Here is a 23,201-nt window from a genome sequence, read left to right as displayed (position 1 = left end):
CGGGTTCCCGACTCCCAGAGCTGCCGTCAGGGCCAGCTGTCTTGCCGGCTGATTTTGTCTCCCACGTGCAGTCTTTGTTTGCAACCTTCCACTTTGTCACCCTTGGATTATAACCTTGGTGGGGGTGGGGGGACAAGGCTGCATCTCCCGGAAGCATGGGAAGCATGCATTGTTCAGCCCCCTCTCCCGCAGGGATCTTAGGACATGTGACAACCGCAGGGCTCTCCCCTGCATGCTGCCTGCATGCTCGCCACAAAGACAGTGCCTGCCAGGAGCCCATCTGGACTCAGCCTCAGCCGCTGCAGCTGGTGAGCTCCTTCTGCCTCCCACAGTAGGCACAGTGACTGGGCTGGGATGTGACAAGGAGTGACCACTGGATGGCAGTGTGCTCTCACGCCTGGGACCAGGAAGAGCACAGGGGGCTGAGGATGGTGGGGGTGGGGCAGGGGAGGAAGGAAGGAGCAGGCCTTCCAGAAAGGTTATGGGACTTGGTCTTTGCCACCATGTGCGTGTGCGCGTGTGCATGCGTGTGCGTGTGTCTGCCTACCACGGCCAGGAGGCCAAGCCCCAGTGCCAACGTGTAGCTGAGCGTGGGCTGGGGTGGGCCAGAGGGACAGAAATATAAAGGAAACCAGGGCAGCCAGTACACTGCAGGTGGGAGGACAAAGAGGAGGGCCAGGGAGGGAAGAGGGGAGGGCTTTTTGGAACCACAAAGAAATGATTTCTCAGGAGAGAGTGAGGGTGAGACCCAGCCAGAGGCTGAAGCCAGCAAGGGGGAAAGAGGAGGGAGCCAACCAGGGACTGAAAGTAGGTTAGGCGGCTGGGCTGGGAGAAGGGAGTCCCCAGACGCCGAGCAGGGACAAGAAAGAGCCAGAGTCCGGCTTGCTGCTGACAGGGGTTTATTTGGATGGAGCTGCTAAGCTCTGGCTGCTTGGACCACCCGACACTCAGAGCTGCCTCAAGGGCTCGGCTCCGGCTCCAGTCCCAGCTCTGGCTCCGGTTCCGGCTCAGGCTGCAGTTCTTCCGGCTCTAGCTCCTCTGTCTTGCTTTGAGCATGAGGAGGGGGAGCCCCATGCTCTAGGGCAGAAAATCGTCTTGGTCGCCACTGGGGGAAGAGAAGGAGGAGGGAGGACTGGAGGGAACCAGATCGCTCAAGCTTTCCCACCCCTTTGCCTTCTCCACCTGCTCCCCAGCCTTCTTTCCATTCTTCAAGCGCAAGCAGACCCTGGAGTGCAAATTCAGGCCCACCTTGATCACACACACACACCCTGCTACCCAGGTAGGGGCTCTAGACTGCCCTCTGAGGACTGAGGGGAGGGGAGCCGAAGGGGGTGGGCTCACCTGTCTCCTCCACAGAATGCCAAAGGCTACAGTTAGTAACAGGAGCAGTGAGAGGGCTCCCAGGATGACAGAGGCAGACAGTGGGTTTCGGAGGACATCTGGGGTTCTCCCAGCATGCTGGGCACCTATGGAGGAAGGGCAGGGTTAGGTGCAAGGTCAAGGGTTGGAAAGAACACCTTGTCCCCGCCTCCTCATGCTGGAGCGTGTGGTTCAGAGGGTTGGAGGGGCTTGTCCAGGGTCAATCAGCTCGTTAGGAGAAGAAGTAGGTTAAAAGCCTAGACAAAAACTCAAGGTCCCTGACTGCCAAACCAAACAAAATAAACAAACCAGAGCCAGGAAGGGGGCCAGGACAGTGGTCTGGAAGAGGAAGAGATGAATTCTGTGATGGGGCCATGGCCTTCAGGGGTTCAGACCTGGCCTTGAGGGCTCTGGAGTGTACACTGCCGCTCCTAGCAGCTTCTCCTCCTGGTACAGCTGGCACTGCCAAGGCTCCAGCAGCCTGGCCTCCGGCACCTCCAGCCAGGGGCCAGGTATGCGCCACCGGACGGGGCCATGCAGGGAGCTCCACACAAATCGCTCGTGTCCAGTTGCTGGAGTCACTTCACAGAGTAACTTCCCCAGGGAGCCAGCGGCCAACGTGGGGGTTACTGAAACAAACAACAGCAACAACAAAATCAGAGGGACAAAAGCTGTTAGGTTTCTGACCCATTTCCCAGGTTCAATCCCAAATCCTAGAACCCTGAGGTTCTGACTGAGTGAGGCGTATGGCTAAATCAATCTTACCCAGGCAATACTCCACAGGCAGGCACTTGACACTATTGTTAAGCTACCCCTTGGCATGCCCGCGTCCTGACTTCAAGTCTGACTCTGCTTCAGATCCCAGCTTCCTGCTGACACACGTGCCTGGAGGCAGCAGAGGATGGTTCACATTCTTGGAGCCCTGCACCCAGGTGGGAGGCCTGAAGGCGCTCTTGGCTCCTGGCTTCAGATCAGCTCAGCTCTGGCCACTGCAGCCATTCCGGCAATGAACCAGCAAACGGAAGATCTCTCACTCTCTCTCTCTGTAAATCTGCCTCTCAAATTAAATAAATTAATCTTTTCAAAAATCTTATTTTAGATCTTTTGTTTTAAAGTATTTATTTGAAAGGCAGAGTGACATATAGAGAAAAAACATCTCGTTTTCTGTTGCACTCTCCAGATGGCTCAATCCAGAAGCCTGGAACTCCATTTGGGTCTCCCACGTCAGGGGTCCCTCTGCTGCCTTCCCAGGTGCATTAGCAGGGAGCTGGAACAGAAGTGGAGCAGCCAGGGCCTGAACCCAGCACTCTGATATGGAATGCTGGTGTGGCAGGCTGTACCACCACACCAGGCCTTCTTCTGTGTTGAGCACGCTCAGTGTAAGTCAGACGGGTTGGACCAGCATTAATACATACCCTGCAGTTTTCATAATTCCTTGACTCCCATCAGAGACTGTGCCTGGTGCTGCCGCTTGAATGAACATCATTCTCCCTTCTGGATGTTTATAGAACGCTATACTGCCCCCCCAGAAGACAGAGCATTCCCAAAACTGTACAGTTCAAGTGCGGAGGGCTTCCCTGTGACCAAGCACGTGTCCAGCACAGTGAAGACTTGGCAACCCAGACAGCTGACTCCAGACCCTGAGCCTGACTTTGTGAAAGTTTCTGCTCACATTCACAGAGCTCACGCTAACTCTTCCAAGGAGCTGTTCTGGAGCTGTTCAACATTAAGTAGTCAGTCTTCTAGAAGATGCTGGACACAAGGTGGGTATGCACTGGGTGTAGGCTTCATGTGGGAAGGACAGCTAGAGGCTGGCGTGGGAAAAGATGGCACTCCGCATGAGGCTGAGGAGTGGGTGCATTATCTACACAGATGCCCAGAAAATGGAAGGGCGACCTGGGGTCAGCCCTCAGCTTGTTAAGTCACCCAACCAACACAGGAGTAAGCACCTACGAGGTGGAGTTACTAGTTAGTGGCCAGGGGTAAACATGGCAGATCCAGCTAATCTGAAACAGCTGATAACTCCCAGGCAGGAAACATACTTTTATATATAATTTTTTTTCTGTGTTTTTTTCTTTTACTGTCTTGGAAAACTCTGGCTTAAAACATATGCTGACCTTCAGCATGTTTTATTAACTCCTTCCAAATCCAGGCCACTTCTTGTGACTTTAACCCAAGCCCTCACCCCAAAGTGGGAGATGATGATGCAAGAAAACATATTCCACCTCTTTGGAACTATTTCAGCTCCTGCATTCCTCCTTCTGATGCCCCAGACCTCAGTTTAGATCAGGGGCGTCCCTTAGATACATGTGGAATATCCAGTCAGTTGGTTGGTGTGGGTCAGAGGAAGGAGGTTTTCTGTTTTGGCTTCTAACAGGGATCAGAACAGAGGTGGAGCAGGACCCCCGGACGCAGCTGCACAGTCCCAGCCCTGTCCTGGCTCTCCTAGGATGAGAGCCATTCCTTCCCCACCTGAGGCTGACCTGTGATTACCGCCAGGGTGACAGTGGCACTGAGCAGCTGCCCCTGCAGGTGGATCTGGCAGATGTAGGTGCCAGCCTGAGCCTGGCTCACAGCTTCCAGTTCAAGAGCAAAGTTGCCATTGTCTCTGGCCACTTGGAGGTCAGGACGTCCCCCAGGAGGGGTCCACTTGGCAGTGAGGAAAGGTGAGCTCCCCCCACCAGGCGGCAAGTGACAGGGCAGCTCCACCCTGGAATCTGCTTCAGCATAGATGGTCAAGGGGGCTGGAGGTTCCAGACCTGGAGAGAAAAGGCAACCCCTGGAGCTAAAGCCCATGGTTGGGGGCGGGGAGATGGGCGGTGGGGGGGTTGTGTAGCAAAGGGTGCAGCAGATAGACTGGCTCCACAGCACTTGGGGCAGACATCAGGTGGACGACAGAGGATGCTCGGGAATGCCCAAGGTGGGCTGGCAAGGGAAGCTGAACAGCCCGGGAAAAGCCAGAGGGGACAGGTGGCAGCTGAAAGGGTGAGACAGTGCGGCCCAGAGCAATAAGAGGTAACACAAGTTGCCAAAAACCTGGCCCTGGGACGTTCATGGCAGGAAAGGGGGAGGCAGGAAGGGGTTGTGGTCAGGGCAAACTAGGGGTGTCAGTTACCCAACACAGTGAGGTTGTATGTGATGGAGACATTGAAACCATCTGCGTAGGTGAGGACGCAGCCCCAGGGTCCAGAATCCAGGCGGCTGACCTCTGGCAGGAAGAGAAAGCTTTCCGCGAAGTAGTGCTGGGAGGACTTGAGGACAGGGATTCGGCCCTGGCCCCGGAACCAGTGCACAGAAGCTGGGCGGTCTGGGCGGCTGAAGGAGCAGTTCAAAACCACCCAGTCGGAGATCCTGAGAGCCCTCGGGGGACTGGCCGTCACTGCCAGGGACACAGGAGACTTGCTCGGTCCCTCCCCGCCACTTCCCAGCACGGCAGCCCACCACGTGGGAAGGCCCTGCAAATACAGACCTTTCCCTCCTCCAGCACATTGACCAGCACCTAGATCTGGATTTGCTAACGTGGGGGGGGGGGTTCCCCTAAGCAGGCCCCGGGACTTCCTCCCCTTCTTGCCTGAGGAGCCCACCCCCTTGGGCTATAGATGTCTGAAATGAATCATTCCAGTCCCTCACACCCTCCTTCCTCCCTCCCTCGCCTCCCCGTTCTACCGGGGCATCCCGCTGCGGGTACGGGGAGCCCACAGGGTGACACAGCCTCTCCAAATGACACCCCTAACACGTGCTTCCCCAGGGGTACCCTCTCACTCCCTCCATCATGTGGCCCACCCCCTTCCTCCATCCTCCGGGAAGCGCTAGGGCAGGACCTAGGGCGTAGCCTCAGCCTGGGCGCTTCCTGCCCTCCCCCACCCGATCTGGGGCGGGCTGAGTGGGGGGAGCGCAGCGGGGTTCTGGGCGCCCTCCTCCCCTGTCCCTCTCCCCCTCATCCCGGCCCCACCTACTAGAGGCCTGGCCCACGCGCAGCCGGAGGCGGCAGTTGAAGTGGCGGCCTCCGAGGCTCACGACGGCGCTGTACTTGCCGGCGTCGGCGCGCTGAGCCGGGCGCAGCCACAGTGAGAAGTCCCCGCGCTGCAGGCCGCGCTCCTCCAGCCGCACGCGGGGCTGCAGGGGCAGCCTCCCACTGCGCAGGCCTCCGTGCTCCACTCTGAGTACGGTGTAGCGCTGGGGAGCCGCGGGCGGGACGCTGCGGGGCGGGGAGTGGGATTGAGGGCTTGGAGAGGGGCTAGCTGTCACACTTTTGAGGATGAGTGCGCCCACCCTAGCAGAGCGCCCTGCCGAGCCAGGTCCCTGACCCCCCCTCCCCCGGGGCCACCATGGCTTCCAGATGGGAGAGGCGTGTACGCAATACAGTGGACAAGGTGTAAAGGCCAAGGAAGGGCAGGAGAGGTTTGTGATGGCAGGAAAAGTTGAAACAGCAGCTTGGGTGAGGGGTTGCTGTACCCAAGTCTGGGAGGCTTTGGTGCCCACCTTTGGGGTTCCTACCTGTCCGGTTGATGCTGCCAGATGACCTTTCCTCTTCGCAGCAGACTCAGATCCTGCGGGGGCACTGCGGGACTGCAGGGGAGCTGAGCAGGAGCGCCCTCCTGGGCCCACACCACTGGGACCTCCCACTCGGGCCCTGGAGACACCACTGGGGACCAAAAGAGAAGGGAGTAGGCAGGGAACAGAGGAGCAAAGGAGGAGCCCCAAGTCCTACCCAGGGGTGCCGGATGCTGGGCTGTGGGTCTCTGTCCCTTCCCAGCCCAGGGGGACCCTAAGCTAGGCTTGGCAGGTGGAAGGAACATCCCAAGAAAGGTGTCAGAAGAATCTGCCACAGGGCGCGGGATGTCCATGCTGGATCTGGGTGGCCGCTGCAGACCCCAGCCAGTAGGCTTGGAGGTCAGCCCTCCCGCTGTCCTGGTCTTACCTGGAGCTGCCCACAGCAGCAGGTGCAGAAGCAGCAAACCCAGGAAGGGAGCCTCCCTCATCTCCCCTGAGACCCTGGCCACACGGAGCCAGCCCTCTAGAGCCGGGAGAGAGGGGGCTTGGTACAACAGAAGTTCTGCAAGGAGGGACGTGGAGGAAGGGACGCTAGAGGAAAGGGTGGGGGGCGTGGGACGGGGGGGGGGACTAGGAGAGAGAGCAGTGAAGGACCAACGACCACAGGCTGAAGCTGGAGCTGGGGGGAGGAAGATGGATTACAGCCTTGGGAGGAGGAAGTGGGTGTTGTCCCTGGAGCCCAGCTGGGGAGTGCAGAGCGCAGAAGTTCCTTGGAGGCTGTGAGTGCAGCCGGGCAGCTCTGCTGCTCCCCGGGTCCTGGCCTGGTCCTTCTGTCTTCCCTTCACCTTCCCCACTTCCCCTCCCCGATGCTGCTGCCCGCCCCCCACACCCCAGGGCTCACGGTTTCGCTTCGCAGTGGAAAGTCTGAGGGGGTTGATTCCCAGCAGCATCACCCTCCACCCCTGTGGCCTCACTGCCCTTGTTTACTTGCTCAGCCCTGGGTCTCCCCACTGTGCCCTCTCCTTCCCCCAAGTCTGCCCCAGGCTCCCACTGCCCGCGGGAGCACACTGCCCTCCAACTGCCCTTCCTCCTGCCCTACCAGTCACACCTGCTGTGAGGTTTGACAAGCTCCATTCTGGGTGCTCCTCTCCTCCTTTGTTCGCTTAACCTCCCCACCCATCCCTACAGTGGCTTCACTGCTCATGCTGTTTAGGGTGCCTGCACCCCATGCAAGGGGGTGCCTGGGTTCAAGACCCAGCTCTTCTGTGATTCCAGTTTAATGGTAACCCATGACATTGGGTCCCTGGGCCGGCCTGATTAGCCTTAACTGGCTAATCCTTCACCTGCAAATTCTAGGATCCCGTATGGCAGCTGGTTCAGTCCTGGCTGCTCCACTTCCCACTCAGCTCTGGCCATTGTGGCCATCTGGGGAGTGAACCAGCAGGTGGAAGATCTTTATCTCTCCTGCTCTCTGTAAGTCTCTCTTTCCAATAAAATTAATAAATCTTTAGAAAAGAAGTAACCTGAGTCCCTGTCATCCATGTGGGAGACCTGGACGGAGTTCTAGGCTCTTGGCTGTAGCTGCAGGCATTGAGGGAGCGAGCCAGCTGATCACGAGAGAGCTCTCTCAAATCAGTAAATTTTCTTTAATGTAGGTCTCGGTGAATGCTGTTGCAGGAGATAAGCCACTGCTTGGGATGCTCACAGCTTGTATAAGAGCGCCTCATTCAAGCCTGTGCTTCTGATCCAGCCACCTGCTAAACCATCTGGACACAGTGTGTGATGGCCCAAGCACCTGGATTCTCACTGCCCACGTGGGAGACCTGGATAGAATTCCTGACTGCTGGCTTTGGTCTGGCCCTGCCCTGGCTCTAGTGGGCATTTGAGGTATGACCCAGTGAATGGAAGATCTCTGTCTCTCTTTATCACTTTGCCTTTCTGTTTGAGATCTTTTTGAAAACGATAGGTCTGGGAAGAGGTGTGACCATGGGCTGGTGAGAATCATGACAGTGTACTGAACCCTCATCTTCTGTTAGGTATTGTCTTGGGACACTTGATGTGAATTTGTGAAATCTCAACATCTCCCTGCTTGTTGTATAAAGTAAGGCGTTACTCAATACCTGTCAGGTTCAGTGGGGGATACGAAGAGGGCTGAAGCTGAGTGCTGTCTAGTTCTCACCCTCACTTGACTTACCCGCTGGGGAGATTGTCTCTGCCCACCTGTTGCGCCCATCCAGCACTTCTGTGCTGGGATTATGTGCATAGAGAATTAGGGAAGGAAGCCTTTTACTGACAGTACTTATTCCCCAGCCAAGCCGGAGGAGCCAAACTGGGCCAGTTGGAGGGCAGGTGACAGAACACACAGCAGGCCTGGGAGCCAGGATCCCTGCTCAACCTGCCTGCCAGTCAGAGGCAGCTCTTACACAGCAGATCCCAGGGGGTTCACACCCAGGCTTGGCAGACTTGGCAGCCCCCTCCCACCCCAGAGGCGGGACTTCCTGTTTCTGGGGCTGTTTCTATTTGCCTGGTTCAGCACAATAGAGCTGGTAGCTTTCCACTGGGCTCAGCAGTGTCGGGCTTCTCGCGAGGGTTAGCAGGGAAGTGTGTACGGCTGGGGAGTGGCAGCTCCAAGAAATTAAAACAGGACTTCTGGCTGCCTGTACGATGAAGTTGGCCTCCCCCAACTCCAGGGCTGATCTTGTCTTCTTGAGTCATGAGTAGTACCGTTGTTTTTTTAAAAAAACTATTTAAAACAGAGTGGTAAACTGGTTCACTCCCCAGATGCCCTCAATAACAGGGGCTGGGCCAGGCTGAAGGCAGAAACCCAGACCTTCCACACGGGTGGGAGAGATGCAAGCACTTCAACCATTATCACCACCTGCTGCCTCCCAAAGTGATCACTGGCAGGAAGCTGCATCCCAAGGCCGGAGTGGAGACCTGCCCACTGTGCCAAGCTGCTGCTGAGGGCTCTGCTGTCCACAGGAGCATCCCAGTAGCCAGTGAGGTCAGCCCCTTGCCTCTCTTCTGTCTCCCCACCTTTGCCCTAACCTGCACTGAACGGAACCTGGGAAAGCAGGAGACAGGTTAAAAACAGAAGCGCGACCGTTTCTTTATTAAATTATACAAAAAGGGGAGGGGAGGGGGGCAGCTGTGGGGCTTGGCCCCAAACCCCGGCCCACCCCGGCCTGGCGCTGTCTGAGAAGGGGTTTGAGGGAGAGCCAGGGGTCAGGCAGGAGAGGGATGGATGTGGTGGGACATGAGGCTGGGGTGTGTGTGTGTGCAGTGGTAAGGAAGCGGAGGCCACCAGAGGGCTGAGAGAGAGAAGAGGAAGAGGAAGGGGAGGAGGAGAAGGAAGGGGCAAGCAAGGCGCACTGGGGACCAGCTGGGAGCTGAGATGGATGGAGAACCATGGCAGAGTAAAGGTGGAAGGGGGCAGTGATGGAGAAGGGAAATGAGAGCCGGGCAGAAGGGAGAGGGGGTAGCTCTGGCATGGCGCCCAGGGCAGGGAGCCAGGCAAAGAGTGGTTGCTGCACTTGCTGTCCCCAGCCCCCTCCAGCTCCCCACCAAGGGTCTCCTGCCCCGGCCACTGGCAGGTGGGGGCTCATGCCGACGCCCCATTTTCTGTCTTCTGCCGCTTCGGATCCGCTTCATCCTGTGGGCAGGAGAGAGAACAGGGGCAGCTGTGACGTGGGAGAGACCTCCCCAGGCTCAGGCTCCAGCCCCCACCCGAGCCGTCACGGGCTCTGCGGCCAGCCCCAGCTGCTTCCGACAGCCCCTCAGGCCCCGCGGCCCGGCCCAAACCTCCTCTTCGGCAGCTCTCTTCAGCGCGGGCCCTTCGTCATCCTCCTCTTCTTCTTCCTCATCTGAGGAGCCAGAAATGGGTCATTGGGGAAGGGCAGGAAGCTGCGGCGGGGACCCCCTGCCGTGGTGGCCCTCATCCCTGCTCCAGCTGGGCACACCCACCCTGGCACCCTGGCCTATCATACTTGCTGGTCCTCTGAGCCCTGACTCCCAGCCCAACCTCCCCTGCCCCTCCCCACCTTCTTCTTCCCCATCATCCTCTTCTTCTCCATCCTCAGCTGCTTCTTCCTCCTCTTCCTCAGCTCCGTTCTCCTCTTCCTGGCAGGGGAGGGGTGGGGGGATGCAGAAGAGGTCATATCACCCACCACCAGGTGACAGGAGCTAGGAGGGGCGTCCCGGTGGGGCAGGTAGGGCCAGCCCCCCAGAGGACCCACTGGCAGGAAGGGATGCCCACAGGGAGGACATGCGTGGCTTCCTGCCCATGACCTTACACACCTCCACCACCTCTTTCTTCCGCTCTTTCCGGCTGGCCTTCTCCTCCACCTTCTCCTTCTTCTCCTTTAAGTCCTGGCAAGGGAGGGAGGCAGTCACTCATCACCATGACAGCCCGCGGCCCTTCCCTCCTCACCTTCCCCGAGCCGGTTCTTCTCCCAATCCCCAGGGGAAGGACGGGAGAAGGCAGCCACTTGGAGGTCCCAAGTCCCTCATGTCGGGATCACAAAGGGACTGAGACTTGAGGTGGTTGGGCAAGTGGCCAAGAAAGGGAAGCAGGGAGCAGGAGCAGCTGGTTCCCACAGCCTGGAGGCGGCCGAACCTCGCCTGTCCCTGCTCAGTCCCTCCATCTGCCTGCCCCTGGCTCCAGGCCCCACCCCCTCCCGCCAGGGCCCGCCCAGCTCTCCCTTTTGTCTACCTCCGGGGCCTTTTCCTGAGTCCTCTGCCTCCTGGGCAGCCCTCCCAGCTTCTATTGCCTTTGTGTCTCCCCTAGCCTCCTGCTCCTACTTGGCTAGACACCACAAGAGCAAGGTCCCCCATCTCCATCCTGCACCATCCAAACACAGCTGGCTCCTCCTCCCCAGGTCTGTGCAGGGACCGAGGGGGAGGAGCAGCAGCCCTGGCCAGTGGAAACCTAACATGGGAGGTGGAAAGAGCAGCAAGACCTGTGGCAGGGGCAGGAGGGGGTAAGCGCCTGTCCTTCTCCTCTCCAGATCCCCATGGACAGAGCCTCGATGTCCCACTCTGATAGGACTGGCAGGGGACATCCGCGTGAGAGTCCCCTCTGGACTCCACCCCAGGCATGAGCTGACACCGTAGGTGTCTTTGCATGATTCGATCCACTCACTGTGTCCCTGCCTCCCGAGTGGATGAAGTTTTCTGCGTGTGTCCCTTCTGGAACAGGACCTGGGACTAGGAGTGGGGCCTGGTGCACGGTGGGTGGCCATGCGCAGAGCACTGGGAGGGAGGCGGGCTGTACTCAACCTGAAGCTCCCTCAGGCTGCCTTCCTCCTGCACCCCCTCCGCTGTCTCCATGTTTGCCACAAACTTGGGGTGGCATTTTCCACAGCCTGGCAAGCTCCCACCTACAGTCTAGGTAAGGACAGCCAAGGGGCCATGGGCCTCCTCCTGGAAACCCAACAGCAGGTGTGCAGGGCCCTGCCCCAAGGTTCCTCTTTTTTTTTTTTTTTTTGCCCCAAGGTTCCTATGCGGACTGATGGTGGAAGGGGTAGAGGATGCCAGGGAGCAAAGTACAAGGGGCGGGTCCTGTCCTCTGGTCACCGTCCTGCCGTGACCCGTCTTCCAAGCGGGCCTGTGACCTGGGCCCTAACGGTCAGTTCCTGCTAAGCGGCTCCCACGCAGACACATAGGGGGTGCTCAGCCATTGGCGGACACTTGGCTGCCGCTGGGACATTGGGCCAGAGCATGGCTGGGCAACCCACTCCCACAAAGCCGCGACATGGCTCCCTCTCCACCCGAACGCATGTACCTGGCACGAGAAGCCCCGCACGCCTGCTTGATTTCAGACATACAAAGACACCTACTCGCGACGTCACGTGCCGCCACCGCGTTGCCAGCTGCCTCCCCCCAAGGAGGGGCCACACCAACACATCTTTGGGGGAGGGGTCTCACAGTCCAGCCCCCAGGGCCCTGAAACCCCACAGGTGCCCCTTTCCCTTACAGGCTTGTGAGGGACCCCTGGCAAACCCCTGCAAAAGCGGGCTCCCAACCCCCAAAGCGAGGCCGCGTTCATTTCCCTAAGCGACACTCCCGGCAGGCTCCAGAGGGAAATGAGAAGGCGGCTGCAGGCAAGGCAAGGGCACAGGGAGGAGACCAGAGCCGACGAGGGCAAGGGGGGCTGCAGGCAAAAGTCCCGCAAGGCCGAGCCTCCTCCTTTTCCTGCGGGATTCCCGTCCCCCTTCTGATTTTGAGGAATTAATGGGAGCGGGCGGTGGGAGGAGGAGAAAAAAAAAAGCTGAACGCTAGCGGCGAGGGAAGAAGGGGTGCCGACGGGCAGCTGGGAGCAAGCAGAACACAGAGGCTGCAGCCGTCCTGGGCGGCGAGGGAAGGGGCGGGGAGCAGCCCCCTCCCGGGAGCGTCCCGCGGACACGCAGGGCTCTCCCCCAACGGCCCAGCGCGGGTGACGTGGGGCGAGCTGCAAGCAGAGGCCGGGAACGCGCGCGAGGAGCCTCGGCCGAGTGAGCCCCGGAGGGCTCCGACGGCATGCAGCACGGGCTGGACGCGGCGGCCGCGCGGGTGGGCAGCGGAGGGTGGGGACGCGGGCGCGGGCCCGGCTTGGCGAGGCCCGGACAGCGGCGCGGCGCGGCGGCCGCTAGAGGGCGCGCGCGGCGGGGTGAGCAGCGCCAGGCCCGGCGCGGCGGGCGGGGGGCCGAGGGGGCGCCGTGGGGTCCGCGGGGACACCCGGGCGTGAGGGCCGCGCGGGGCCGTCGGGAGAGGGCGGCCGGGTGCAGTGAGGTGGGGGGGCGCCGCCTCACAGAGTCCGGGCCGCAGCCGCCCCCGCCCGTACCTTGGCGCTCAACTCGGCCGCTGCCTCCACGCTCTTCTCCGACATGGTGCCGGGGCCGGGGCTGGCGGGAAGCCGAGGTCCCGGGGCCGAGACGGAGGAGCCCTGGACGGCTGAGGGTGGCCGCGGCCGGAATCTGGCGCGGTAGCGGCGGCGACAGCGGCAGCGGCGGCCGCTCGGCAAGCTGGCTTTCTGGAAGAGGCGGCAGAGGCGCGCGGGGTGGGGCGGAGGTGGGTCTGGAGCGGAGACCCGCAGGGCTGCGGCCGTCCGGAGGGCGGTGCGGGCGGTGGCCGGCGCGCCCTGGCCGCGGTCGGTCGCTGGGTCCTGCCGCTTCGGCCGCCCCCGCAAACCAGCAGAGCTGCCGCCGACCAGCCGCTGCCGCCCCCGGCCAGGGAACCCGCTTATAAGGCGGCGCTGCCCGACGGGAGGGGCTTCCCAGGGGTGGGGCAGGCGGGAGCGGGGAGGAGAGGAGAGGGGAGGAGGATGAAAGAGGAGGTTGGAGAGGTGGGGATAGGAGGATGAAAGCGAGGGGAGGGAGAGCGAGAGGCGGGAGGGAGGGCCGAGACCGGGGAGTTGGTGGTGGTGGTGGAGAGGGGAAATGGAGAGACTGACGGCCGCCGGGAGAGGAGTGGGGCGCGGAGGTGGGAAGGGGTGGGGTTCCTGCGGGGAGGCGCCTCTCCCCAGTCCCGACCTGCTGTCTGCCACAGTGCCGGAGTCTGTCTTCTGGGGGCGGACTCGAGAGGTGGCCAGAATCCTACTGACCCCGAAAAAGCCCTGCCGTTGTCGTCCCAAGGGGTGTGTGTGTGTGTGTGTGTGTGTAGGGGGAGCAGATGGCGAGGCAGCACAGGTATTGGAGAAGGCAAAAGCTGCCCAGGAGGAGGAGGGCTAGTTCCACACCACGCTGGCTCTCGGCTCTCGTCTTCCCTCTACAGGCTCTGGGTGGCAAGAGGGGAAAGGGGATGCGAGGGCAGGAAGGGCCGCGCAGCAGAGCTGGCTCCTGCCTAGACCGCCCCGGCTCTCTGGCTCCTGGGAGCTGAAGGGAGGCAGCGGCTCTCCAAGCCTCCCGTGCGCTGTCGCACCTGACGTCCACCTCCCCTTCTCGCCCACCTCGCCTGTTTATTTGCCCGATCCTTCTGTTTTTCCACCCGACCCCTCTCTCGCAGCCGTTTGTTTAATTGCCTGGCACATCTGCCATCCTGACTTCTCTCCCGTGCTCGCGGGGACCCCGTTCCGCCCGTCCAGTTCTCCGCTCCTTCCCAAAGTGTCGACTCTTCACCTGGCGCTCTGTCCCTGGCTGGTTCTCACGACTCTGATGTCCTCTTTTTTTTTTTTTAATTTTATCTTCCCTCTCTGCTTCGCTCTTTGCTGCCAGCTTGTCCCAACCTTTCTGCATTTTAGGTGCTTCCTTTGCACATTTCCTGGGGTCCAGGTCCCCCAGAACCTTGCTCTCCTATCTGTCGGAACAGCCTGGGAACTCGGGGTCTGGGACCTGGACGTCTGCTAAGTAGCGATCGGAACGTGCGTGAGCGTAAAAGACATATCTGGTGTGTGTACACGTATTCATCTTTCATAGTTCTGCTCATTTCCTTTAAAAAAATACGCTAATCAGTCATCATTGCTTAATATTCGAACGCTGAACAACATCATCTTTGAGTCCCTGAGTGTCCACACCTCTCAATTTCTCTGACTCTTTGACCGGCTTCGAGATCTCGGGCCCCACCCAGCTTTTTCCTGGCCCGACTCAGTCCATCTTTCCTCGGAGCTTTTTCCATCCCCATCTCTCAGTCTGCCTCTCTGAGTCATTGGCTCACGTCTCCATCTCTGTGCTTCTCTCCAGCTCCATTTATCTCCCCCCACCCTTGGTCACCCCCTCATCTCCCCGGTCTTGCTCCCTCCAGCCCTCCTTCTCCCTCTTGCCTCTCCCTCCACCGCCCGGCCCCTCCCGCAGTCTCGGACACCCTGCTGGGCTCTTACCCTGTTGCCCTGGTAACCGCCCCCCACTCAGGTCACCTCCACTCCCCTTCCCCCTCCAATCACCGCCACCAACAACCTCCATCCACCTTCCTCCTATTTTTCCTAAGAGCCAATAGAAACCCTGTTGCCAGGTGGAATGCTCATTTGAATCAGCCAATCGAGGAGCCTCACTGCTCGCCCTGCCTTATATGGGGATGTGAGGAGTGCCACTCCCCCCACTCCAGCCCCACAAGGGACCAGCCCCTCCAGGGTCCTTTCCTCCACGCCCCCCGAAGACAGAGGGGGACCCTCCCTCTCCCGGTCTATTGAGGAACTAGGTCCCTGGTTTCTCCAGGAGTTTGTGTGGGGTGGGCCGGACTGTGGGCTGGGCCTCTGGGCTGGGGGTGGGAACGAGGTGTGATTAGGGAAGGGGAGGAGGAGTGAGCCGGGAATTTTTCCCGGGGAGGGGTGTCTAGGAGCGAGGCAGCTGCAGTGGAAAATTCCAGGGAGATGGAGAAGCAGAGAATGAGAATCCTGCCCCAAGGCCCAAGGGAGAGCGCGCTGTTTCTGAGAGCGTGGACACCCAGGTCCTCGGGGACTCCAGGGACAAGACCTCAGAAGCTGGAGCCTGGATGGGATTGGATCATCATCCCACACGAGCGAGCTAAGGGACTGACCTCTTGTCTTCCCGCTCTGGTTGGACAGCAGACCTGTGCCTAGCAGTCTTGGCCTCGCAAGAAGCTGGACATGAGACTTGGAGGGGGCGGGCAGGTGACTGAAGACCGACCCTCACATTCCTGGGGTCAGTGTCCCCCAGGGTCCAGGGAAGGAAATGCTTGATGCCTCCCTATGACCTGTTTCTTGAGGCCTTTGTGGAGGCTCGCCCGTTCCTAGAATTCGGAACTCCAGAGTCAGATTGAGAAAGTCTACTGCTTGCTTGCTTGCCTGTGTTTCCTACATGTTTTTCTGAAGGTGGGAAAAGGAGAGCGGCTGAGAACAAGGGAGGCTGAGCCCCCTGGAAACTCTGAGTTGGGGCCCCGACAGACTGGAGATTGACATCGCTGCTGTGCTTAGAAGGCACTGGACCCTGCTGGTTTCAGGTCCCTCTTGGTCAGCGCTTCCTTCTGTCCAGCGACAGGCTGAGTGTGAGGATAGGGCTAGTCCTCAACCAGGACGTTGGAGGACAGAACCCTGAGTACCTGGCTATCTCCACAAGCGTCTTAGCTCCATTCCACTCCCAGGGACTGCCTTCTGTTCCCCTTCCCCTCAAATCTTAGCGGAGTTAGTGGAGGTGGGACTCCCAGAGAGAGACCGAAGCCAGCCTAACTTGGATCCCTATTTGTCATAATACCACTAAAGCATGAACAGTGAGTGTGAGCACAATTGATCAGCTTCGCCAATCTTCTCCATCCTCAACTCCGCTCATGTCTCAAGTTCACTGAAAACCAACAGGCTTCTCTCTGCCCTCCATGTCCAGCTTGAAGTCTTGCATTTCAGCTTTTTGAAGCTCCTGTTAGGTATCAGGCACCGGCCTCTGCTGGGAGAGAAAGTGAAAAAAACAAGGTCTTTGCACTCCAGGAATCGATGCAGCCAGCTTTACCGAGTCAAAGTACAGCCTGATAAGGGATGTGGATCTCGGGCTGTCTTTCCGCCAGGCAAGCCGACAGCCCCAGTGGTGGTCTCCGTGGTCTCTGCAGGGCTTCGTTTCCGGAATGCTTCCCAAATCTCTCCACACTCTGTAGACTCTACTTCTACATGTTGTCCTCAGCACCAAATAGGACCTCTGTTTGACCTTGGCCTTCCATCCTTACTGACATCTCCTATGCTACCTCAATGCTGGGCCCCAAACAAGATGCTCTCAATAGCCTGATACACCATTTAGGACTCAGAATTTCCAAATCCGCTCAACCTGATTCCTTTAAGTAGGTTGTGAAAACAAAGCATGTTGCCTTTTTCTCATTAACTGCTGATGTTCCGGTGGTCCCCGTCTGATATGATTTGAATGTCACAACTGATTTTTTTTTAATGTATTTGAAAGGCAATTCAGAACGAGAGATGAGAGAAAGAGAGTTTCCATCTGCTGTTTCATTCCCCATATGGCCCTGACAATTAGGGCTATGCCAAACCAATACCAAGAGACTAGAACTGCATCTGGGTTTCCCATGTGAGTGGCAGAGGCCCAAATACTCGGGTCATGCTGTGCTGCTTTCCTGGGGCTTAGCAGGAAGCTGGATCAGGAGTGGAGCAGCCAGGACTTGAACCAGTGCAGTATCCCAAATAGTGGCTTAACCTGCGGTGCTGCAGTGACAGTTCATAGTCGGCTCCTCTGCTTCTCTGTGAGCTCTCTCCAGCAAGAAGTTTCACATCGTGGCTCTCCTTTGGAATCTTGGGACTCTGCCTTCATGGCCTCTTTGGTTTTTATGCCTAGAATGGTTTGTTATTTCCCAACCTTCTTCTGTCCCCAATGTGCATTCTTCAAAAAAACCTTCATGGGCACTTAAAAAGTCCCCAAGAGAACTGGGTTGTGGCACTGTGGAACTGGTGTTGGGAAGCGGCATCTGATCCAGCTTCCAGCTGATGGGCCTGGGAATGAAGCCAAAGGTGGCCTGGGCCGATGGCATCTATGTGGGAAATCCGAATGGAGCTTCTGTCTTCCTCATTCAACCTGGCCCAGTCATTTAGGAAGCGAACCAGCAGATGGAAGATTTTTCTCTCTTTCTCTGATTATATGTCTGCCTGCCTTTCAAATAAATAAATCTTTAAAGTACAGAAGACAACATGGTTGCTTTCTAGCTCTGTCCAATAATACTTTCCACGATGATGGAAATGGTCTTTATATACAAGGGTTTCTGTTAACACATTGTGAAGAAGTATGTATTATGAAGAAAACAGTTTATCTATTCATTCTGTTTTTCTGTAAAAGTACTCTTGGAAGTACCCTTGAACTTTCCAGAATAGTAGCCACTGTCCTGTGAGGCTATTGAACACTTGAATTTGTCACTAGTGCAACCCGAGCAGCTAGATTTTAATTTTTAAAAATGTTTATTTTATATGTATTTTTATTGGAAAGGCAGATATACAGAGAGAGGAGACAGAAAGATCTTCCATCTGCTGGTTTACTCCTCCAAAAGGCCACAATGGCCAGAGTTGAGCTGATCCAAAGCCAGGAGCCAAGAACTTCTTCCGGGTCTCCCTGGATGCAGGGCCTGAAGGCTTTGGGCCGTCCTCCACTGCTTCCCCAGGCCACAAGTGGGGAGCTGGATGGGAAGTGGAGCAGCCAGGACACAAACTGGTGTCCATATGGAAACTCTGGTGCTTACAAGGTGAGAATTTAACCATTGAACCATAGTACCAGGCCCTATTTTATTTTTTATAATATATTCTTTTAAAAATATTTAATTAAAAATTATTTTTGATGATGTTTACATAGTTGACTAGGGTGGGAAGGGTCAAGGATTAGGGGAAAGTGGGTGAGACCACTGTTTCCAAATTTCTTTTTCTTCTTCTGGGGAAAGGGGGAACATTCGGGGAGAAGCCACCACACCCACCCTCTCAACTGCCCCAGTACCCGGGGAAGGGAAATGGCCATCTGATGTCATTCCAGGGTCCCTGGTGTACAGCATGCTCCGAGAATTCTGCTCAAATAGTTTTGATACTTCTGAAATGCCATCTATCTTGCTGATCCAAGGATGAGGAAATACTTCCAAGGTCCATTGGCTAACATAGTCCACCTTGGAGTGTCCATTCATCCAGATACTGATGTCCAAACTTGCAAGGCTGGGGTAGTTGACCCATTTGTTCTGCTTTCATTCCTCTGCTGTGGTACCAGGTGTCCCCTGCAGGCCACAATGGACTGCCATATCCTCCGTGCATCTGGGCATGCCGTCCACTGCTCCATCTTCGCCACTGAGGAGGCTCAGTTCTGACACATGCACTCCACGGTCAGACCACAGATCCTACAATTTTCCCCATGATAAGAGTTCTGAGTCTAGCAGTTTAGTTGGGAGGATTCCCATAGTAATCTCGTCAGAGGAGATCCCAGTCCTGACTCTTGTGTGTGCTTGCCAGTACAGGGTATGGCTGTGTCTGTCATCCACATCCGCCTATGTACACACTGGTAATTGCAATTGCTGGGTAAGTTTTATAAACAGCCCTGTCGCTTATGTAAACCAATGGATGTTGCAGCCAAGATCAGCCCTGCCCAGCACATACGCAGCCCTCACATACATCAGCAGTAACTGGAGCCTAGTTGGAACGGTAGGAACGACCCCCAGTAACTCCCCCTAGGCCCGCCCCCAGCCCTGATTCCTGTGCTTGCCAGTATGTGCAGCAGACTGGCCCAGACTGGCCCATATCCCTTTCAGCTCTTATACACACCAATGCACATTGAAGCCTGACTCAACCCAACCGACTCCACTGTACAGCGTACACTTGTGCCAGTGTTGCCACTGCCTGTCTAGTCATGCCCGCTCCCAGCCCTGGTTCTCACACTCACCAGTGGGAATTGCAGCCCATCAGAGAGGTGCTCACAATTTCCCTACTGGGCCCACTCCCAGTACCTCCCAGATCTTGCACTATCCAGATGGTTCTGCAGTCTGATTTGACAGGACTTACCTCCAGTCCCAGCACTTGCCAGCTGATACTGTAGCAAAGCCCAACCAGCTTGCATTTACATTGGCTCATGCATGTACCAGCAGATAGTCAGTTAACCTAGCCTGACTCTCCCAACCCAGTTCATATGAAGGCCAGCAGGTGTTGTTGTCTTGCCCAGCTTGGTCTGCCCACAGTCCCAGTTCTCATGCTTACCAGTGGGAGCAGAGGCTCAGCAAGAGAGGCCCCCGCAGCCCACTTACTAGTCTTGCACAGCTTCCCCGCCTCATCTACCTGTCTCACATGTGCTGGTGCATGCTGAGGCCCAGTTTGGCATGGCCTGCCTCATCTCAGCATTTGTCAATGGGAGGGAGATGTGGCCTAGCCTGGCCCGGTCTGCCCCTAGTTCCCCCTAAAGTTGGTGGGTGCTACAGCCTAGCTCAGCCCAGCCAGCCCCCAGTCCCACCCAGCCCTAATGTGAACTGGCTGTTATTGCAGCCTGACCCAACTTGCCTTGCACCCTGTCCTGGTTTTTGGATCTTCCAGTGGGTGTTATGAACTGGCCCAGCCTGGCCCGCCTGACCCACACGTATGCCAGTGGGTACCATTCCCTGGCCTTGTCTGAGCTGCTTCTTGCCTTGGTTCTTGTACTCACATGCAGGGACTGCATTGTGACAGAGTAGTTCCCCAGGCTCCTCTATCAGGTCACCTGCTAGTGGCAAATCTCGTGCCCACTGGCGAGTCCTTGGCCCAGACTCAGTCCACGTCCTGTCCTGGCAGAAACAGTGGCATTGCCCAACTGGCCCACACCCATTCTGGTTTTTACTGTTGGGTGCTACAGCCCAGTCACACCTGGTCCACATCCAGCCTCAGTTCCTGTGTGGTTCAGTGGGTACTGAGACATAGCCCAGCCCATTCTACACCCTCCCTGGCTCTCATGAGTACCAGTGGGTGCTGGAGTCTAGCCCAGTCTGGCACACTCCAGGCCCAGTCCACACCCATGCCAAGGGACACTGTGGTCATGTCCAGCCCAGATCACCACACCCATTCCAGTTCTTATGTTCACCAGTGGGAACTACAACCCAATTAGAGCGTCCCTTAGCTACTAACCAGGCCTGTGGCTTGTTCCCAGCCAAAGATCCTGCATGTGCCAGCGGTTGCTCTGACCCAGCTTGGCATAGTCCATCCTCTGTCTTGGTCTTTGCCATCAGATGCTGCAACCTGGCCTGTCACGGCCTGTTCCCAGTCCCAACTGTCTCTGGTAGGTTCTGCAGTTCAGCCCTGCTCAATCTGCTCCCATTCCTGGCACATGCAAACTGGTAGGTGTGATAATTTAACCTGGTATGGCCCATACTCCAGCCTGGCTCCTGCACACGTCAGTGTGCTAAAGTTCTACCCAGCCCTGCACAGTACACAGTACACCCCCATCCAGAACCAACCCACACACTTGCTGACAGGTGGAGCTACCGTACCTGGCCTGACCAACACCCAGACCTTGCCAGCAGGAGCTACAGCCCACCAGGGGAGTTTCCCAAGTTCCCCACCAAGCTCACTCCCAGACCCAGTTCTCACATGTGCCGGCAGGTGCTAGGCCTTTACCCAGCATAGTGTGCCCCCTCAGTTCTAGCCTATATATGAGCTGGTGGGTGTTGTGTTCTGCCCTGCTCCACACTCTATTCTTGGGTGTGCTTCTGGGAGCTACAGCCTGGACCAGCTCAGTCTGTTCCCAACCCCAGTACCCATGAGTATTTGAGGGTTTCAAGGTCATGCCTAGGCATCCTGTTCACTACTCCCAGCAGAAACTGCAATTCCACAGGGGTGGGCTCCCCTATCCCCCACAGAATCTGCCTCCAGACCTGGTTCTTTCATGTGCTGGTTAGTGTCACGGCCCAGCCTAACATTACCTATCCCCTGTTCTGACTCTCACTGGCAGGTACTGTGATCTAGCCCTTCCAGGTAGGCCTTCAGCCTAACTTCAGTGTGCTGGTGAGTGGTGGTCAGCAGTGATGGGTGCTAACTAGCCCAGCTCAGCTCTCCCAAGTGGGCTGGTGCATCAGGGTGATCCATAAAAGTCCTCCAGCTTCACTTCTCCAAAGCACTCGGTCTCAGCCTCCCTCTTCCCTGCCCCCACTTACCTGCAAGTACAGTGACTTTGTTGATGGAAGTCCCTCAGAAATCTTTCCTCACCTGCAACATACTCTATCAGCGGGCTTCCTTCTCACACAGCTTCTGACCCCGTTTCCTAATCAATCCTTTCCTGTGCCTGGGAGCACATGGGTACCTCAGCACAGTCTTCTGCAGCTCATTCTTCCTATGGGATGGGGTGCTGGCTTGGAGCTCTGCCCACCCACTAGGGTCCCAAGCTCCTGGCACATGGGCTGCTCTAGGAGCTTACCCTCTACATACCCAAGTTCCAGGTCAATTAAAGTTTCCCAAGCCTGATCCACAAGCACACCACGCCAGCGTACTAACCTAGGGCACTCCCCTCCCCACCCCCAGTACCAAGCATGTGAGGAAATCCCCATACTTGCTTCCCCCTGCCTGGACATGAGTCCCCAGGTTGTAACTCATAAGAGGTGCTGCTGGGTCTGGTGCAGTGACCTAGTGGCTAAAGCCCTTGCCTTGAATGTGCTGGCATCCCATATGGGCACCGGTTCTAATCCCGGTAGCTCCACTTCCCATCCAGCTCCCTGCTTGTGGCCTGGGAAAGCAGCCGAAGATGGCCCAAGACTTTGGGACTTTGTACCCGCGTGGGAGACCTGGAAGAAGTTCCTGGTTCCTGGCTTCGGATCGGCCATTGCAGCTCACTTGGGGAGTGAATCATCCGGCAGAAGATCTTCCTCTCTGTCTCTCCTCCTCTCTGTATATCTGACTTTGTAACAAAAAAAAAATAAAAATCTTTAAAAAAATAAACACACTGGCATTTCAAAGATAAGGATTTTATGAAGTTTTTTCCCCTAGAAATATCTACAACAAGATTCTTTTTTTGTTGTTGTTTTTCTTTGACTTTGCCATTCAGCTGATTCCTTATTTTTTGAAAGGCAAAAATTTTTTTAAAGATTTATTTATTTTTATTGGAAAGGCAGATATACAGAGTGGAGACGAGACAGAGAAGAAGATCTTCTATCTGATGGTTCACTCCCCAAGTGACCGCTACGGCTGGAGCTGTGCCGATCCAAAGCCAGGAGCCAGGAGCTTCTTCTGGGTCTCCCACATGGGTGCAGGGTCCCAAAGCTTTGGGCCGTCCTCAACTGCTTTCCCAGGCCACAAGTAGGGAGCTGGATGGGAAGTGGAGCTGCTGGGATTAGAACCGTTGCCCATATGGGATGCCGGCACATGCAAGGCGAGGACTTTAACCACTACGCTATCGCACTGGGCCCTGAAAGGCAAATTTTACAGAGGAGAGTGAGATGGTTTGATTTCTTCTAAGTCTTCCACATGGGTGCAGAGTCCCAAGGCCTTTAGTTATCTTCTGCTGCCTTTCCAGGACATCAGCAGTGAGCTGGATGTGAAGTGGAGCAAGCGGGACATGAACCAACACCCATATGAGATGCCAGCACTTGAAGGTGTAGGATTAGCCTGTTAAGCCACTATGCCAGCCGCTTGTCAGCTGGTTTATATCTGAATTATCTGTCTCTGTCCCCACCCTCACTACTGCTTTTTCCTCTTTGGTAGTGGTGGAGTTCAGGGGAATCCAAGCAGTCTTGCTGCCAGCCCCCTTTTCCCGGGTCACTTGGGACCCTGTCCTCTTCCTCCTCCTCCAGCAGGGAGTTAATGGGAGCAAGTCATTCTCTCTGGGTCAGGCTCCACACAGCATTACTATGGCTAACAGCCAGAGTAAAGAACTAGGAAGAGTTGGAGTTTGGGTGTCCGGTCTAAAGTCCATCCTAAAAGGTCCAAATCCTCTGATACCCCGGGGGGGGGGGAGGGCCTTCTCACTGGCACAGCCAAATTTTATGCAAGACTCTGAGTATGTCAAAAGATCGGT

The 23,201-nt window shown here is 57.0% G+C and overlaps 2 protein-coding genes across 3 annotated transcripts; both read right to left on the bottom strand.

The window, feature by feature from the left end:
• Positions 1–906: 906 nt before the first annotated feature.
• LAG3 (lymphocyte activating 3) lies at positions 907–6,751 on the bottom strand. Of its 2 annotated transcripts, XM_058655800.1 has the most exons (8): positions 6,281–6,748; positions 5,857–6,004; positions 5,316–5,557; positions 4,475–4,738; positions 3,843–4,118; positions 1,755–1,988; positions 1,342–1,466; positions 908–1,105 (listed from the first exon to the last, which is right to left on the bottom strand). In XM_058655800.1, the coding sequence occupies exons 1-8, from the start codon at positions 6,339–6,341 to the stop codon at positions 959–961; spliced, it is 1,497 nt and encodes a 498-aa protein (XP_058511783.1). In that variant the 5' UTR covers positions 6,342–6,748; the 3' UTR covers positions 908–958. The 2 variants fall into 2 exon arrangements, with proteins under 2 accessions (XP_058511784.1, XP_058511783.1); XM_058655801.1 differs by lacking the exon at positions 4,475–4,738 and having other exon boundaries at positions 907–1,105; positions 6,281–6,751.
• Positions 6,752–8,946: 2,195 nt separating this feature from the next.
• PTMS (parathymosin) lies at positions 8,947–13,258 on the bottom strand. The gene is made up of 5 exons (XM_004596386.3): positions 12,674–13,258; positions 10,150–10,221; positions 9,894–9,972; positions 9,655–9,716; positions 8,947–9,505 (listed from the first exon to the last, which is right to left on the bottom strand). The coding sequence occupies exons 1-5, from the start codon at positions 12,716–12,718 to the stop codon at positions 9,455–9,457; spliced, it is 309 nt and encodes a 102-aa protein (XP_004596443.1). The 5' UTR covers positions 12,719–13,258; the 3' UTR covers positions 8,947–9,454.
• Positions 13,259–23,201: the final 9,943 nt, after the last annotated feature.

The sequence above is a fragment of the Ochotona princeps genome, chromosome 27 (genome assembly GCF_030435755.1).
Source record: "Ochotona princeps isolate mOchPri1 chromosome 27, mOchPri1.hap1, whole genome shotgun sequence".
In the NCBI taxonomy this organism is placed as follows: domain Eukaryota; kingdom Metazoa; phylum Chordata; class Mammalia; order Lagomorpha; family Ochotonidae; genus Ochotona; species Ochotona princeps.
The sequence above is the reverse complement of the archived record's forward strand: the minus strand, read 5'-3'. Positions and strand labels throughout refer to the sequence as shown.